Source organism: Cricetulus griseus, chromosome 3 (genome assembly GCF_003668045.3).
Source record: "Cricetulus griseus strain 17A/GY chromosome 3, alternate assembly CriGri-PICRH-1.0, whole genome shotgun sequence".
Lineage (NCBI taxonomy): Eukaryota > Metazoa > Chordata > Mammalia > Rodentia > Cricetidae > Cricetulus > Cricetulus griseus.
The window spans coordinates 96,986,762-97,005,709 of record NC_048596.1 but is presented as its reverse complement, the minus strand read 5'-3'; the positions used below and the strand labels follow the sequence as shown (position 1 = coordinate 97,005,709).

The window sequence follows — 18,948 nt, the reverse complement described above, 5'->3', positions numbered from 1 at the left end:
TTCTGCTTTGGAACAAGTTTCCTAGTGACAGGAATCCAGGAATCAGTTGAAGTTGCTGTATTATCTTAAGTGAACAGTATGAATCACAGCAGAGGAAGACCCAAGTTAACTTTATTCATGTTCAGGATGACCACTGATATGTAACTTGGATCTAAACAGATGACTAGGTATGGTCAGAAAAAGGTGGGGAGTGAGGAGTAGCATGTACAAATCACTGGATTGATGAAAAGGCTGGTACTTTCAGAGAATAGGAATTTGTTACCATTAGGAATAGGAGAAAGAAGCAGTTGATGCTCTAATAATGTCAGGTAGGGCTCAGACCATAGAAAGTTTTGCAAAAGATCTGTCTAGTTTCAATTTAAGGTGGAGTTAGGATTTCCAAAGAATCCCGGTGTAGAACAGAAACAATCTCTGAAGTTAGTAGACAGTTGTGCCTTTTCTTAATTTTCTTTATTGCAGGTGGTCTTCTAGCACATTGGCTTTTGTTAGCAGGCATGGAGGAAATACCCATCTTCTACATCCTCTATGGGACTCTCTTAGATCTGAGGGATCTGCATTATTATAATAGTGGTTCCCAGGATTGTACATACTTAGCTATATCATCCTTAAAAGACCCACCCTCCTCACACACACACCCACATACTTACTTTGTTTCAGGTACTATTCTAAGCTGTTATCACAAATTAACTCATAAGTAAGTGGTTCATGTGTGAGGGTATTATTGTTACCTTCATTTTGCAGGTGATATATACACTATGCACTGAAAGTAGGTGGTAGACCCACAATTCAGACCAAGGCAGCCAGCTTTAGAAGCAAGGTCTAATTTGAACTCCAAACAGTATAACTCTCTTAACTGCTAAGACATCTGTCCAACATTCTGTGTGTTGAAGGATAAATTCAAATAATAGACAGCCTTTCAGTTACTTAGTAACTGGATACCTTGCTCTGTGTCCGGGCTATACTTGAAGATGGGTTTAGGGAGCTAAATTCATTATTCATTTAGGTATTCTAGGGAATTTACAAGGTAAGTGAATAAAAAGATAAATGATAAATATAGTTTCTATTTTTGATTTGCTTAAGGAAAGTAGGAAGGAGCTAATTAAATAGTAATTATAGTCTTGTGTGAGTACTGTTATAAATGTGTACTTGAGAACTAAGGGAACAAATAACTAAGGGGCATTCAATTAACTTACCTAGAACTGTGGAAAACTACACAGAGGCAGTGACTTTAACAGGCATAATTTTTAATAGGTATGACACATTTCATGTGGAACGTGTTATGTGGAAAGGCTTGGAGCTATGAACGTGCATGATATACTTAAGGGCCTGAAATAGTTTGATATTTCTAGAGGGGGTTAGTCTGGAGATAGATAGAAAATAAATATTTTAGGGTTTACTAGCCATAAAGATTCTGCAGCAACTAAGTTTTTTCTTTTCCTTTTTATTTTTATTATTATTCTTTTTAAGATAGTGTTTCACTATGTAGTCCTGCTTGTTCCAAAACTTGCTATGTAGACCAGGCTGACCTTGAACTCATAGGGATCTGCCTACTTCTACTCTTGAGTTCTGAGATTAAAGACACTTGCCATCACACCTGGTTTCAGTTCTACTTTTGTAGTCTGAAATTAGCTATAGATACTGTGTCAGTGAATTAGCTGACTGTATTCTGGTAAAGCTTTACATTGTGGGGCTGGGAATGTGGCTCAGCTGTTAGAGGCATGCTGGCCCAACATGCACAAAGCCCTGGGTTTGATCCCAGTATCACATGTACTGGACATGGTGATGGTAAATGCTTGTGATCCCAACACTCTGGAGGTAGAATCAGGAGGATCAGAAATTCAAGATCATCCTTAGCTATATAACATTTGAGGCCAGCCTAGGATACATACTAAAACAAAAACAAACCTCAAATGAAAAAATATGTAAATAAAGAGATTATTAACTGAATATGGCTTATTATAGTTGTAATGTCATGACCCCTGGTCTGGCAGGGAGGGAGAGTATGAAGGAATGTCAGTGCCAGACTATGAAACCAGGGTTTTATCTTGTAAGTAATGAGGAGCCATGGGATTTTAAGTGGAGGAATTGGTTCAGTTGGATTTGTATTTCATAACAGTCATTCTAGTAGTTTTTGTTTTGTTTTGAGACAGGGTCTTATGTAGCCCAGGATGACCTTGACTGCTGATCCTAATAACCCAAGTATTGAAATTGTATTTGTGCACCACTGTGGTGCACCCTTTTTCCTCATGGTCCATTGACCACCAGTCCATGAGAACAAAGGGGCAGAAGCAACAACAGAGAGCCTTGGATAGCCTGTGACCACAGTGGAAATAACCTCCCAGGAGACAGCTTCAGTGAGACTGCTCAACTTTATTTCAGAGCATAGGGAATATATAGGATCTGGGTAATAGCTGAGGCAAACCCTCATTTGCATTAGGTGGCACACTTCTATCATATAGCTGGATTAGTAGCAGCATGGCCCTATGAAAATAGCTAGAGTATGTTACTTAGTTGCCATGTGGGCAGCAGGGGAAGAGTGTTTTGCAGAGAACTGTGTCAAGGGTCATCCTTGAGATAAATCAGGCATCTAGCTAGAGACATCTCTAGATAAGGATAGGTAGAGAGCAGGAAGCCTCCACTGGGGTGGGAGAGGGAAGTCCTTCATATTGTGCAGAGCCCAGGGGGAGCTGCTAAGTTGTGGTAGATTGCAACTTTTGACCTGTAGGGCCTCCCAGCAAGTATTGAGATTACATTTGTGCACCACTGTACCTTTTTTCATTATAGTATTTAAATTGGCAGAAGACCTAGATGTATAAAGATAAGTGAGAAATAACTGTTCTTGCTGGGCAGTGGTGGCATATGCCTTTAATCCCAGCACTCAGTAGGTAGAGGCCACAGAGAGTTCCAAATTGAGTTCCAGGACAGCCAGGACTGCTACACAGAGAAACCCTGTCTTGAAAAACCAAAAGGAAAAAGAAAAACAAACAAACAAAAACGACTGTCCATTCATAATCTTTTAGCAATAGCTGGTGAATGTCACTGAGGACAGTTATTTTGTCTCTGAAACATTCCTGTCCTAGCACTTGGTGTAAATGGTACCTGGAGGTTTGACAGCTAAAATGAGTGTCCTTAAGCTCAATGTGGTGGCACTTTTGTAATTCCAGTACTGAGAATGCTGAAACAGTAGGGGCTGTTTGTGGCTAGCCTGCACTGCATACCAAATCCCTGCATTGAAAAACAAACAACAAACTAGGCATGGTGGTGCATGCCTGTAATCTCAACACTTTGAGGTGGAGGCAAGAGAATCAGAAGTTCAAGGGTAACCTCACAATACAAATAACAAAAACAAAAAGTGAATCATTGCTAGATATTTAAGATACAAAGAAGAGCTGAGAAGCGTGGGTTTTGTGGGAGGAGGCTGTAGAGGTGCTATGTTTGTGAAATAGCAGACATGCAGTGAGGATCAAGGTTGAGTAGCAGAGGAAGGAGGCAGTGGTACTAAGTGGTGCCCCTGGAGAGCTGCTCAGATCCCTGCACCTGAAGACCTGCTGCTCTTCTGGCTTTAAGTGAGTCCTATCCCTGAGGAGGCTAGCTGGTACTGTGCCAAGGGAATCTAGAGCTGTGTTTTCCTTCTTCTCTGCTACCACCCACAGAATTTCACTACTGCTTGGGATCAGCTTTGTGCTACCTCATGGAAGAGCACTTTTCTGAGCTCATAGAGCTAAATATACCTAGTGACAGCTGGTGCTTTGGCACTTAGGCGAGCTACTGAGTTGTCATTCTAGCCAATGCTACATTCCCCATGGTAAGACAAAACTTGTAGGGCACCTCCTTGGACCTTCTTGAGAGAGGAGATTCTTGTTCTGAGCTTGAAACAGTAAATCCTTGTTTGAGAGCCAAAAAACAACCTGATTTTTTGTTACTGCTTTTAAAAATTGTTCTAATTAAGACCAGCTATTTGCTGGATATATGACAATATTTAGAGTAAAATATGGTTAATGCTTATCTAAAATATAGTGGGAATTGGAGTTCTAGTCTAATATAACATTATTATCTTAATATTGTAGTATATGCTTGCAATCCTAGCATCTAAGAGGCAAAGGCAGTAACATTACTACAAGTTTGAGAGCAGCCTTGTCTACATATTGAGTTCCAGTTCTAGGCTAGGCAGGTATATATAATGTAGCCAAGGACAGCCTTGCATATCTGATCCTCCTCCTTCTACTTCCCAAGTACTGGGATTACAGGTATTCATTACTACGCCTGACTAAAGAAAACAATTCTTGTACATTTCTGTTTATAGTTGGGTAACTGGTAGCTTCTGCCAGGGTTTTGAAGGGAAGCTAGATATATACCAACTCAGATAGGAATACACACTAGAGCTGTGGGAGCATAAAAGGTCATCATTGGTCAAGATGTTTCTGTTTTCTGTATTTCCCTACTTTTGAGTTATATTTTAAAGCTTAGGGGTGCTTTTGTGTACACCATGCCTCTGTGGGGCTGTGAGTCTCACACCTGAGCAATGGGAACTGTGTGAAATACTGCATAGAATGTGAGTGGCAGGAACACATGCTCTTCAGAAGGGGCCCTGCCATCTTGTTGCACATGCATGTGAACCTAGGAGTGGAGCCAGGAGGATGAGGCTTGAGCCCTTCATTAACTCCTTAAGAACAACTCTCCAGCCTCCATGTTCCCTTTCCACTTAGATATGGGCAATTGCTATTTTCCTCAATTTTAAGTAAAACATGAAGAAAGAAATCTTCATTACCTGCTATATTTCAGGCGGTAGTTAAAGGCATATATTGCTCTTCCAGAGGACCTGAGTTGTCCAGCTCCAGGTGCGAATGCCTCTGGTTTCTCATTGTTTTTCAATACAGGGATTCTCTGTGTAACCCTGGCCATCCTGGAACTCGCTCTGTAGACCAAGTTGGTCTTGAACTCAGGATCCACATGCCTCTGCCTCCCAAGTGCTGGGATAACAGCATGCGCCACTATGCCAGGTCCCATTCTCATTTACTATTTAAGTAAATAGAGTTTTTTTTTTTTTTTTTTTTTTTTTTTTTTTTTTTTTTTTTTTTTTTTTTTTTTCAAAGACCAGTTATCACTGTAGAGACCTGGCTGGCCTAAAACTCTCTGTATAGATCAGGCTACCCTCCAACTCACAGAAATCTGTACTCAGTGCCCCTTTTCTTTTCTTTTTTTCTTTTTTTGAGTTAGGGCTTCACTTTGTAGCCCTGGCTGTCCTGGAATTCACTCTGTAGACCAGGCTGGCTTCTTAGAGATCTGAGATCCAACTGCCTCTACCTCCCACCTGTCCAAGCATTTTTTTTTTTTTTTGAGGTGGTTTTCCTTTCCTCTTTATTTCTAATACTTTCTCCTTTCCTCCCTTACTCCTCTTGAATAATTTAAAATAAATGCAAACATTTTTCAAAAAGAGTTTAAAGTCATCAACTATATAGCATATTAGCCTGGGATACTTGAGACTTTGTCCAAAAACAAACAAAGGAACTGGAGCTACTAAGAACATAGCTTAGTTGGTAAAGTGCCTGCCATACAAGTGTGAGGCCCTGAATTTTGATGCTGAGCATCCATATAAAAGTTGAGCACTGCAGCATATATCTCTACCTTCAGGGCTGGTGTGGGTGGGCAGATAGGATACCTGGGACTTACTAGCCAGTCAGCCTAGCCAAATTGATGATTTCCAGGTTCAGTGAGAGACCCTGTCTCCAAAGGTAAGGTGAATGTTGACCCTCGACTTCTGTAAACACATGTACCCATATGTTGTGATACTTTGTGTTCTGACAAATAAAGCTTGCCTGGAGATCAGAGGGCAGAGCTAGCCACTAGTTAATCATAGAAGCCAGCGAGTGCTGGCACCCACCTTTAATCCCAGCACTTGGGTGGTAGAGAGAGGAAGTAATAAGGCAGGCCAGAGACAGGATCTGAACCCCTTTTGGTAGGAGAATTCAGAGCAGTAAGAAGTCACTGGTGGCTACTGCAGGTTTTATTAAGATTAATTAGATTAGTGCTTCACCCATATGTACATGTGTGCACATGGATGCACAAACACTAAAATTTTTTAAATGTTAACTCTTCTTTGTCCCCTCTTATAGCTTGTTGAATTCACTGCCATTCTATAATTAAAAAGAAAAACAGTATGAGGGAAGAATTCTAACCTATTTTTTCGTGTGAAACATATAACAAATCGAAAAAATGTTCTCTTTCGAAATGGAGACAATCACACAATGCCTACATGTAAAAATGTATGGGTAAAGGGGTTTACTGTATGACTCCATAAGATTTTTTTCTTTCTTCCTTTTTTTCCCCTTAAATTTTATTTTATTTTTAGGGGAGGGAAATGGGGTGAGGTCAGGAGGCATGATGTAAAAGACACAAAGAATAACTAAAAAGAAAGATTAAAAAAGAAAGATACAGGAGTGGGGTTTGTAAGTAATGCATGTGTATAGCTGGAGAGAGATGACTTATGTGGAGGTCTTGGTGGGCTCACAAGTATCTTCTGTGACTTACATGCTTTTCCCTTGCAGTTCCTAAGGGAAGACCTCAATTACCATGATCCGACAGTGAAGCACAGCACCTTCCATGGCGAGGATAAGCTTATCAGCGTGGAGGATCTGTGGAAGGCATGGAAGTCATCAGAAGGTAATGGGCACCCTCGTCTGTCCTGGTTGTCAGAGGTTTAGAGAAGAGAGGAGATGAATAGATACCTGACCTTAAAAGGACATGAACAAAAATGCTTAACAAGATGTGAATTACTGAGATCATTCTATATACAGTCATGTAATAAGACTGAGTTATGGTCATTATGCTGGGAAAGGGATTTGAAGTTGTCTTTCATCAGGATGTCTTGAATTCCAGCCTAACTCAACTTCTGTCCTCACATTATCCCCCATAGACATCTACTAACTTATCATGCCATCTCCAGAGATAAGGAGCTTGCTGTTCTCTAGGAGGCTGTTCTGTACTCCTTGCCCAGTCCCATCTCTTCTGAGTCCAGATGATTCAAAAGTTGAGTGGCAGTAAAGATGGGTCCATTCCTGAACTCCCCCCAAAAAAACTTGAATAGTCCTTCATCTTTGCATAAAACAGTTTTCAGTCTTTCTGATCTAGATTTTCATTTTGTAAATATTTTTATATCTTTGTTAGATCCTTGAATTGTAAAAGACTCCCAATTGTGCTTTGATTCATACAGAGATGAATTGCATTGCTAACTTCTGAGCTCTGAATCCTGGATATGTGCTAGTACTGCCTGACTAAATGCTAGTGCCCTCAGTGGTCACATTATTGACTCATGTTGAATTTATCAGTGAAAACTTTAGATATTTCTAATAATAAAGCTACTAAACCATGACTACCTTGTTTTTCCCCCTTTGGAACATTTTATTCAGGCTCCTAAGTAAAAGAGTATGTTTAGTTTTGTGAGACTTGACAGGAAAGAAATAACATGTCTTTAGCTTCCTCACCGTTTATTTCTGTGGCTAGTGTCCTTGGATCTAGGATCTAGATTGGAAGCAGTGACTTGTCATCAAGTTCAGATGGAGAGGGCTTACTTCACATGCATAAAGCCCCAAATTTGCTTCCCAACCCTGAATAAACCAGCTGTGGTGGTTCACATGTATAATCTTAGTTCTTGGGAAGTGGAAGCAAGGTCAGAAGTTTAAGATCATCCCCACTAAGTTCAAAGGCAGCCTTGGATCTATGAAACTCAGTCATTAAGATAGATAGATAGATAGATAGATAGATAGATAGATAAGATAGATAGATAGATAGATAGACAGACAGACAGGTAGATAGATAGATACATACATACATACATACATACATACATACATACATACATACATACATACATGGATACATAGATGGATGGATGGATGGATAGATAGACAGACAGATAGATAGGTAGAGGATAGATAAAAAAGATTGGAAACAGTCTTTTCCCAAGGTCTTATAGAACAGATGTGTCCTAATTTACTTTTCTTTTGCTGTGGCCAAAACTTAGGGAGGAAAGGGCTTGTTTGGCTTATAACTTCCAGTCCATCGTCAGGAGAAACTGAAGTCAGGAACATTGAGTCAGGAATTGAAGCAGAGACCATAAAGAAATGCTTCTTACTGGCTTGTCCTTTATGGCTCGTTCAGCCTGCTTTCTTATACCAGTCAGGACCACCTGCCCTGGCGTGGCAGCACCACTATGGGCCTGTGCTCTCCCATATCAGTCATTAATTAAAAAATGCCTCATAAACTTACCTATAGGCTGATCTTCTGAAGACATTTTCTTGATTGAGATTCCCTCTCCCAAGACAATCTTAGCTTGTGTCAAGTTGACAAAAAAGAGAAAGAAAGAAAGAAAGAAAGAAAGAAAGAAAGAAAGAAAGAGAGAGAGAAAGAACTGACTAGTACAAGTTGTTAAAAAAAAAAAAAAAAAGAGTAAACGTGGGCTGGAGAGATGACTCAGCAGTTAAGAGCACTGGCTGTTTTCCAGAGGTCCCAAGTTCAATTCCCAGCACCCTCATGGTGTCTCACAACCATCTATAATGGGATCTGATGCCCTCTTCTGGTGTGCAGGAAAACATGCAGATGGAACACTCATACACATAAAATAAATAAATCTTTAAAAAAAGAAAAAAAAAAGGTTAAAGTTGATTGACCAAGGGTTCAGAATTTTGAGACTGTGTTGCTTGCCCATGCTGGCCTCAGACTCTTGGATCCTCCTTTCTTAGCCTCTTAAACAGCTGGGACTATAGGCCACCATTTGTAATTTTCCTGGTTTTTAATTGAGGAAACTTAGAACCAGGCTTATAAAATTGTGTGTTCACTGTCATGCTTTTAGGAGAGTCAGGACTAGATGTAGATCTTCTGGTCCTTATAGAACAATGCATTTCCTTGCCTTCTGATGGCAGAAAATACTACTTTTAGTAGAATGAGGCAGTTTTTATTTTTATTCAGATTCTTACCTAGGACTGTAGAGTTTTAGATATGAGAAGGAATGTGTGTGTGTGTGTGTGTGTGTGTGTGTGTGTGTGTGTGTGTGTGTGTATAAAACAGCATTAGATTCATTAGATGTGCATTAGGAAATTGAGTCTAATCCTAATTCTGTGGTGGGGTGAAAAGGGCATTGCTGCTACCCTTCTAGAAATCTTTAGAAGCTAAGCCCCCCTCCCCCCAGGTGTCTTTATAGCTCCTGAGCAACTCAGGCTGTCTGCTGATTAGCTTTGAAGCAATGACATGAGCTTTTATATTAGCATTGCCAGGAAAATGTCTTCCATTAATTCTGTTTAGTTTTGATTTTCTTCTCTAATAACATGATGATAATAAGGAGCCTGGTTTTTAAGAGTAGGTTTTATAAGCACAAACTCAGAATGCAAGAGGCAAGGAACACATTCTTGGCCTTTTCTACAAGCTCAAAGCAAAGTAACTGAGAAAGAAAGTGACCAAGGGAAGGCAAAAATAGAGGCTTGAATCACAATACTAGAAACAGCCCCACAGTTTTCTGGTAATAACTTTATTTCTGGACTTAGCAACTATTTGGAACACTTCCAGTGTATTTCAAATGACAGGAACATGGAAGACAATGAAGTAAGTTTTTTAGAAGGGGCTGGGACTCATTTACCCTTAGTACTATAGCATTGTAAGGTATAGCAGAGCACCTCACTGCTGAGAAGTCATTTACATGTACCTTTTAAGGACCAGTTTACCAAGTGGTTTGATAGACTAAGAGTAAGAACCTTCTTGTGTCTAATAATTTGCTTCATTATTCAGAAAAAAAGACCCCATTCTTTCTAGAGAGACAGTTTCCAGAGCTACAAAAAGCATGTAGTATTCTGGCACTAGTTCAAACTGGCTGGCCTGAGTGTAGCTAGCTGGTGTAGATATCAGCTTTTGTCATTTGTGTTGAGAAAATCAGCAGGCTAATGTCATTCTTTTTATATGATTATTGTTGTTAACATTCTCTGACTAATGGTGAAAACCAGTGTTTGTTTTTCTTTTCTTTTCTTTTTTCCCTGTGTTATTTAGATCTCAGCAAAGTTTGCTACTCTTACATTAACCAGCTCTGGTTTTAATAATTAAAAACAACAGCAAGTCAGAAACTACTGATACTTTTATAGTACTTCATACATGCTAAATACTATTCTAAGTATTTTTCTTATGTTCATTCATCTCTCACAGTAACCTTATGATGTATAGTTACTCTGGTTATGTGTTATCTCTATTTTCAGATGTGGAAAATGAGGCAAAGAGGTTAAGTGGAATAATGTAATATAATTCTTTCACCAGCTACCTGGAGCTATTTCAGATATCACAAATTAAGATCATGGTTCCTAACAAGTCTGCTCTTACTTTTGACTGACATCAATTACAAAGCTGGGGAATTCCCAGGTCATCTGCACTTTATTGCTGCTTCTGCAGCTTCTTCTTCCTCTTCCCTTTGTATTAGCTGTTGCTACATTTTGAGAGAAAAAAATTCATTTATTCCCTCCTTCCTTTCCTTTCTTTAGTCTGCACGTCAAGTGGCCAAGGCTGACTTTGAACTTTTAATCCTCCTGCTTTTCTGTCTTCCAAATCCTGAGATTACAAGCATGTGGCATCTGGTGCTTGCAACTACTCCTCTATATACAACTGTGCTGTTTTTCAAGTTCTAGAGCTCAAATCCAGGTCCTCACACATGCCAGGCTTATTACCACTAAACTATTCTCTGAAACCCCTAGATAATTTTTATTTCTGATGATTGCACCAAAATTGTCAGTTATGAGCCAGGCGTCGGTGGCGTACGCCTTTAATCCCAGCACTCGGGAGGAAGAAGCAGGCGGATCTCTGTGAGTTGGAGGCCAGCCTGGTCTCTAGAGCGAGTGCCAGGATAGGCTCCAAAACTACACAGAGAAACCCTGTCTCCAAAAACAAAAACAAAACAGAACAAAAATATCAGTTATGTTGTGATCTAATATTTAACATAGTCATTTTGTGTTTTATTTTAAATATACACTAGAAGATAAACAGTCTTACTTCATCCCTATATAATAGGGAAACTGTGCAACCCTCTCTGCCACCAAGCCTACAATTCTTCCTCTTATGTACATCTCCTGTGCTGCTGCCATAACTTGATCTTAGCTTTTTCATGTGAGTTACTGAGGTGTAATTGACATAAATTGTCAACATTTAAAGTTTATTATATTGTGTGTTTAGGTAGATGCATACAGTTGTGAGGCCAGTGCACAGAAAAGGCTTACTATGTTCATCACTTCATATCCTCTCTAATTTCTCCTTCCCCTAGATCACTGCTGAACTACTTTCTTCCAAATTTAGTTCACATTTTCTGGAGTTCTATTTAAATAGAGCTATATAATATATACCCTTTTAAAGTTTAGTCTCTTGCATTTGATGTAGTTACTTTGGGATTCATATCTTACATAAATAAATAGCTCATCATTTTTATTCTTGAATATTAACACATTGAAGAAATGTACTTCAATTGTTTTTATTCATTTACCACTTGTTAAGACATTTGAGCTATGTCTGGTTTCTGTTTATTATAAATAAAGCTGCAGTGACCATTTAAATATGAGTACATGTATTTTCTTTGTCTTAGGAAAATACCTAGGATGGAATGACTAGATCATATGGTAGGTATCAAGAAATTATCAGTGTTTTCTAGAGTAGCTGTCCTGTTGCATATCCTCACTAGCAGTGTGTGAGACTCTCAGCTAATCAGTATGTTAAATTTTAGCATAGTGTAGTGGTGTCTTATTTTTATCTTAGTTTATGATTTGCTTAATAATTAATGATACTGGGCATAATTTCATGCACATAAATTGCCATTGGTATATCTTTTTTGGTAGAGTTTCTTTTAAATCTTAGCTCTATTTTTTGTAAAGATAGCATCTTATATAGCTTGCCTTAAACTGCCATATAACAGTGCTGGGATTGCAGGAATAAATCACCATGCCCTCGGACTGTGAAATAATCCCCCCCCCCCCAGTTTTTTAATATGAAGGCTGAAATAATTGACTTGAGCCTTTTTTTCTTCATTCTTTTTTCACATATGTCTTTGTGCATGATGTGAATGCATATGTGTATGTATGCTTGCATGTATATAACTGCATATATGTGAGCATGTATACAAGTGTATAGAGACCTGAGGCTGACACTGTGAGTGTTCCTCAGTCAGTGAGGAACTATTCACTGAGGCAGTGTCTTAATGCTGGTTCAGAATGCACTATGTGTTACAGACTGGCCACAGATTTGTGGCAGTTCTTAGATCTCTGCTTTTTGAGTGCTGGGATTACAAGTGCGACCTGGCCATCCTCAAACTCGTGACTCTCCTGCCTCTATTTCCCTAGTGCTTACATTACAGTTGTACACCATTACATCCAGTTGAAACCTTTATTGTTATATAAATATTTTTTATTTTTATGTCCTAATATATAGTCTGTTCAATGTTCACATACTCATTGGCACCTATATTATATTGGATAGTGTATAAGTGCCAACCAAGTCATTGGTTGATTATATTAAGTCTACTTAACTTTGTTGATTTTTCTGGCTGCTTGGTCTATCGCTTACTGAGAAAGGAACACATACATTTCTAGCTGTGAGTATGGCTTTGCTTGTTTCTTTTTGTAGTCTTTGCTTCATCTATGTTGAACCTCTGTAATTGGTTCCAAAAAGATTTACAATTATTCTGTCTTCTTGATTAATTGACCTTTTGTCATTATGAAATAACATTCTTTAGTTCAGTATAATATTCTTTTCTCTAAAGTTTGTTTTGGTATTAATATAGCTCTTTTTCCCCCAAAGAGGGAAATTTTTTATTTGGCTCTCAATTTCAAAAGCCTTGTAGGTAGTAAGGCAGAACATTCAGGCAGAGAGTGCATGGCAGGAGAAACGTTTAGTTCATGGTACCTGGGAAGCAAAGAAAGAGTGTATGGTCAAGTGACCTGGGCTTCTAATTCTCATGTGTTACAAAATTTCGTTTTGTTAGGCCACACCTACAGGTTCTACTACTTTCAGGTATAGGGTTTTGTTTGTTTGTTTGTTTGTTTGTTTGTTTTCCCTGTTATAGTTTAGTGTATCTTTTTCTATCTTTTTTCATTTTGATTATTCTATTTTACTTTACTTTTGTAGTACTGACAGTTGGACCCAGCCCTAAACGTGCTAGTAAGGTGCTCTCAATTTGAGCTATATCCCCAGACCTAGGTTTGTGTTTTAAATTTAAAATATGTACTAGGCAGGTATGTTTTACACCTGTAATGCCAGCATTTGGAAGACTGAGGCAGGAAAATTGCCTCTGAGTTTGAAGCCAACCTGGGCTACATACATAGTGAGATTCTTTCTTAAAAAAAAAAAAAGCAGGGGGGGGGTCTCCTGGATGTGGTGACGCATGCCTTTAATTGCAGCACCCTTGAGGCAGAGGCAGACAAAGCGCTGAGTTCGAGGCCAGCCTTGTCTACAGATCGAGTTCTGGGATAGCCATGGCTTCACAGAGAAACCCTGACTCAAAAAGCCAAAACCAAATCAAAACAAAAATCCCAGCACTCAGGAGGCAAAGACAGGAGGATTTCTGAGTTCAAGGCCAGCCTGGTCTACATAGTGAGCTCCAGAACAGCCAAGACTGTGTAGAGAGACCCGGTCTCAAGAAAAAGTGGGGGAGGGGAGTGGTCTCAAGGGGTAGTATGCTAGCTCTAGTACACATGAAACCCTGGGTTCTATTCTCAGCATGGACCATGTGAGCCAGGTATAATGACACACTCCTGTAAATCTCAGCACTTAGAGGATAGGGCCAGGAGATTCAGGAGTTAAGGATCATCTTTGTCTATATAGAGAGTTGGAGGCCACTTTTGGTCACCTTAGACCCTGCCCCAAACAAGCAAACAAAAACAATCAAACATTCAATTTAAATATTTGTTTTTGGAATCTTTCCTGAAAACCACAGTCTAGATAATGTGTGTTGTGTTCCCATAGCCTCTTATGTTTATTTCATCATAACACTTAACATACAAATTATAGTCTGTTTCCCTGCCTGTTTCTCTATCAGGTTGCTTGAGGTTAGCATCTTATATGGTCCCATTTTCTAACATTTAGTACTGTACTCAGCCCAGAATAGGAAAGAAGTCAAAAGGTTTTTCTTGTCTCTATAATTGTTCCATCTTACAATTTCTCATTTCAAAGTTGTTCTGCAGCTGTGTTGCCACACTGTCAGTGTTTCTCTAACCTGCTTTTCTCTGGGCTTTGTTGTAGCTTTGTATATAACCTTTGATAGTTTGCCTTTTGGGGTTTAATAGACCAGAGTTTCACACAGTAACCTAGTGGAGTGAAACTATTGTGACGCCTACACCCAACACCCAGATTATTTTTACAGTGATGTTTCAGAATTTGACATTGGCATCATACTAGGAAACTAAGATTCCCAGGTAGTGGCAGTAGGAATGGAACCTCTCTGACAACCCAGTTCCAGGCTACATTCCATCTTTAGGAAGAGCCACTTTGGGAAGATTTTGTAGATGCTATGGTTTGCTCATATGTAGAATAAATAAGAACACCAGTTAATTTTAAAGTTATTATTTTTATTTTATGTGTATGGGTGTTTTGCTTGCATGTGTGGCTGTACAGTGTGTGTATGCCTGGTACCCACAGAGGCCAGAAGAGAGTGTCAAATCTCCAGAAGTGAAACTGGAGTTAGAGATGGTTGTGAGCTGCCATGTGAGTGCTGAGAATGAAACTAATCCCTCTGGAAGAGCAGCCAGTGGCCTTAATCACTGAGCCATCTCTCCTGCCCCTTCAATCATTGTTTTTAAGTTAGCCTACAAGTAATCTTTGTATGCCTTTTCTGTTGATTAGTTCCTTGTTTTCCTCTAAGCCTCCACATCACCTAATCTAAGAGAGTTCTTATCACACTGTTATACTCATCCATTTCATCTTACATCTTCCTCTTTTCTGAGAGAGCTTTTTAAGGATGGAGTTCATGAAGATTTGTCTCTGTGCTGGTAACATACTTTAGCACCTTCTACAGTATATACTAATAAAAGCTTGGTGAATGAGTGAATAAACAAATGGTGATGATAATAGTAAATGTAGTTGAGGCTGGTCTTAAATACCTGCCTTTACCTCCCAAGTGCTAGAATTCCAGGTATGTACGTCCATACTTGACTAGCTACTATTTCTTTAGAATTTACTATAGGAAAGGAAGTTCCCTGTATCTTTACTACACCTTTCTGAGAACTCTACTTATCTCCAATTTTATCAGTATCAAAAATGAGACTGAGAAACTTTTAGCAGCTTGTTCATGATCTTACATTTAATAAGCGATGATGGTTCAAGGCACAAGATTACCAAACCCACATTTGTAACTGCTAGGCCATATTTGACTGACAGACCAAATGACTGACTGAGGCTGACCAGGTGGCTAGCTAATTCACTAATAGCTGTGTGAAGGAGACCCAAAGGTTTTGGCAACTTTCCTAGTAGACACAATTCTTTTGGGATGTGAGTTTGAAACCACAGAAGTAGATGAGGGCTTCGTCTAGAGGCGCCACAGGTCCATTATAGGAAAGAGATACTGACTCAGGAGCTCATTTCTTATTGCGTATTCTATTCCTGGCAAGAGAAAAGATTGGCCAAGGCCCAGTATCTGCCTTGGCGCATCTCTGGAGGATAGCTATAGTTGAAGTGCTAGGAGTGAGACTTATTGTTCCTTCTGCTGATGTGCCCTTACCCCAAGCATCCACATGACATGACTCACAGCTTCATTTTCTTCTCAAATGTCACCTCACCAGAGAGGCCGTTTCTTCTTAAAAATAAATAAATAAAATAAACAACAAAAAACCTTTTTACTTTTATTCTCTTATTACTTAATTTTTAAAATTGTACTTAGTACCATTTGATGTGTTTTTTTATTTTCATTTGTTATATTACTTATTTATTTTTAAGACATGGTCTTACTCTGTAGCCCTGGCTAATAGGGAATTTTCTACATAGACCAGGCTAACATTGAACTTACAGAGATCCACCTACCTCTGCTAGGCTTAAAGATGTGGACTATAATAATGGCTTATTTTAGTGTGAGTTTGTGGAGGTCAGAGGACGATTTGCAGAAGTTGCTTTTTTCTTTTCACTTTTCAGGTTCCAGGGATTGAAACTCAGGTTGTCAGACTTGTTAGCAAGTGCTTTTCAGGTATCTTTACCTGCTGAGCCATCTCACAGACTCAGTTTAGACTGTCTGGTTTGCCTTTACCCTCAGAATAATAGGTACCAGGAGATCTGTGACTTTTGTATTCTGCTGTATTTCTAGGTACTGGAATGGGGTCTAGCAAGTAGGGGGTGCAACTTCCTTGAGTTGAAGACAACCTGCTTTCAAGAACTTATTATTTAGCTTTAGTAACTTCTTATTTTCCTTATCTTTATGCATGACCTTGAACTGCAGACAAACTGAAGTCTGTGTTCTCTGTACATGACTCACACTTTGTAGTTCTGTGTCTTACTCTTTGGTAGATCTGATTCTCTGTTTACCCAAATTCTGACCACTCTATTTTTTTTAAAGAGTATTTACTTATGTACTTGCTTAACTTATTTGCTGACTTACTTTCTTAGTGTATGTATGTGTACCTACATGAGTATATATGCACACTACATGAGTGGAACTGGAGTTGTAGTTGTGAACCCCCTGATATGTGTGTGCATACTGAACCAGGGTCCTCTGTAATATCAGTAAGTTGCCTTAATTATGGAACCAACTTTCTAGCCAGTGAACTCCTTTTTTAAAAAAATGAATGGATGTACAAGCAATTACTATTGATAGATATTGCTATATTGTAAGCTACAGACAGTACTGGAAATAGGGATCTCCTTATTATTGCTCTGTTTCCAGTGCCTAGCTCGGAAGAATATAAAATAAATGTTTATTGAGTGACAATGAATATTTTACAGAAAGGAAATTGAGGCTCATATCAATTAAGTGATTTTTTTCCCAGTTAGTCAATGGCAGATAAGATAGAAATTAAGCTCTTTAACTTCAAATTTATATTATATATTTTATAATACAAATCCTTCAGGGCCAAGCCTGTAATCCCTGCACCTAGGTAATGGAGACTGGAGGATCAGGAGTACAAGGCCAACCTTGGCTGCATAACAAATTTGAAGCTAGTATGAGCTCCCTGTTACTCTTGTCTCAAAAAACAAAATCAACCAAACAACCAAACATACCCCCAAACAAAGAAAAAAGATCAGAGGTGGCAGTTAGATGCTCTCTTTCTCTCTCCTTTAAAACTTTTCTTTATTTTTGAGAATTTTATACATGCATACAATGAAATATGATCTCATCTAGTGTTCCTCCCAAGCTCTCTGTCCCGTCCAACACTCAATTTTCCAACTTTATGTTTGTTTCTTTTAATAACCCACTAAGTCCAGTTTTTGCTGCCTATATATGTACCTAGGTTAGGGCCATCTACTGGAATATGAGAACCTACCAGTGGCTATATATATTCAATAAAGAATGATGCTCCTTATAGCTTTATAGCTAAATATCTTTTGAGAGTTGTTATAAGACCTTTAGAGTTTGGCTTTTCTTGTTCTGTGTAGCATTGTTCATCATTTTGCCTATAGATGGTCTCTTTGATATTTTAGCGACCACATGGACAGGTTTGGTGAGGTGTATAGCTTTAGGATACTGTTTCTTGCTCTAATGTCCTCCTGGGATTTGGATATGCCAGTCATCTGTGATTCTGTATCTGATGTCTTATAAACTCTTCTTGCTGAATTATGTAGTCTCTTATTGATAGTGAGCACTCTGTTCTTGCTGTGGCCTTCTTCCTAGCTTGGCCCAGAGTTTCTTTCTATCTTTTTTCCTTTTGGATTGAGAATACAGTCTGAGCCTGGTGGTGCATGCCTATAATCCTATCACTCGAAATGCAGAAGTGGAATCCAAAGTTACCCTTTACTTCATAGCAAGTATGAGAACTTACGTTGCCTGTATGGGATCCCATCTCAAACAAAACATAGACACTAACTAACAAAAAATGGAATGAGAAAGTAGAATAAGACCTAACTTGCTGGGCATTGGTGGTGCACACCTTTAGTCCCAGCTCTCAGGAGGCAGAGGCTGGTGGAATCTGTGAGTTTGAGGCCAGCCAGGTCTACAGAGTGAGTTCCAGGATAGGCTCCAAAGCAATACAGAGAAACCCTGTCTCAAAACAACAACAACCAAAAAAAAAAAAAGGAAAAAGAGAAAAAAAAGACCAACAAATTTTAGGTACTTGAATCTTAGGGATAAGAAGCCCTAGTATTTCAATTAGACTGTTGAGTGAGATCATGTTGAAACTCAGAGTTGCTATCTGAGATACAGATAATGAAGGATACAGCTCATTATGGCTTTTGTTGTTCAGATTGCAGTGCTTTAGGTGGATGACACTGTGCAGGCAAGTCCTGCCTAGATGGGGCTGCTGCCTGGGTAACTGAATAATACATAGAGCTAAAAACAAACAAACCAAACATGGCTCTGAGTTTTGGCATGATGCTGAAACCATTATCTCTTTTCCCTGTAGCTTAGCTGTATAGAGGGTCAGGAACCATCCTTGGGGGTACAATGATCCTCTTAGAGAACCTCTGTCTCAATACAGTATTTAGAGCAGTGGTTCTCAACTAGGGAGCAATCGTGCCTGTAGAGGGACAGATTTAGCAGCACCTGAAGATAAATATTTTTATTGTAACAGCCAGCAGCATTCTGATGGCATGTAGTGGGTACATGCCAGAAATATTGTCAAATGTCCTGCAGTAATACAGAGCACACAGTCCCTACAGCAAAGATAACCTCATCAAAATGTCACTGATCCAGAGGCTGAGAACCACTGGTCTAGAGTGACTCTTGCTTGTCTCCATGTCTGTTGAGGATGCTGATTACAACATGCCAAGAATCTATGCCCAGGCTTGTGTTAAGGCGTCTTC

The 18,948-nt window shown here is 39.1% G+C and overlaps 1 protein-coding gene across 2 annotated transcripts in view; it reads left to right on the top strand.

Annotated features, from left to right (window-relative positions):
• Positions 1 to 18,948, top strand: part of Stim1 (stromal interaction molecule 1) — a 166,968-nt gene that overhangs the window by 111,899 nt on the left and 36,121 nt on the right. For both annotated transcript variants that reach the window (XM_027407886.2, XM_027407887.2), the window contains exon 3: positions 6,546 to 6,660. In XM_027407886.2, coding sequence (XP_027263687.1) covers positions 6,546 to 6,660 — 115 coding nt within the window. The remainder of the gene's footprint in view (positions 1 to 6,545; positions 6,661 to 18,948) is intronic.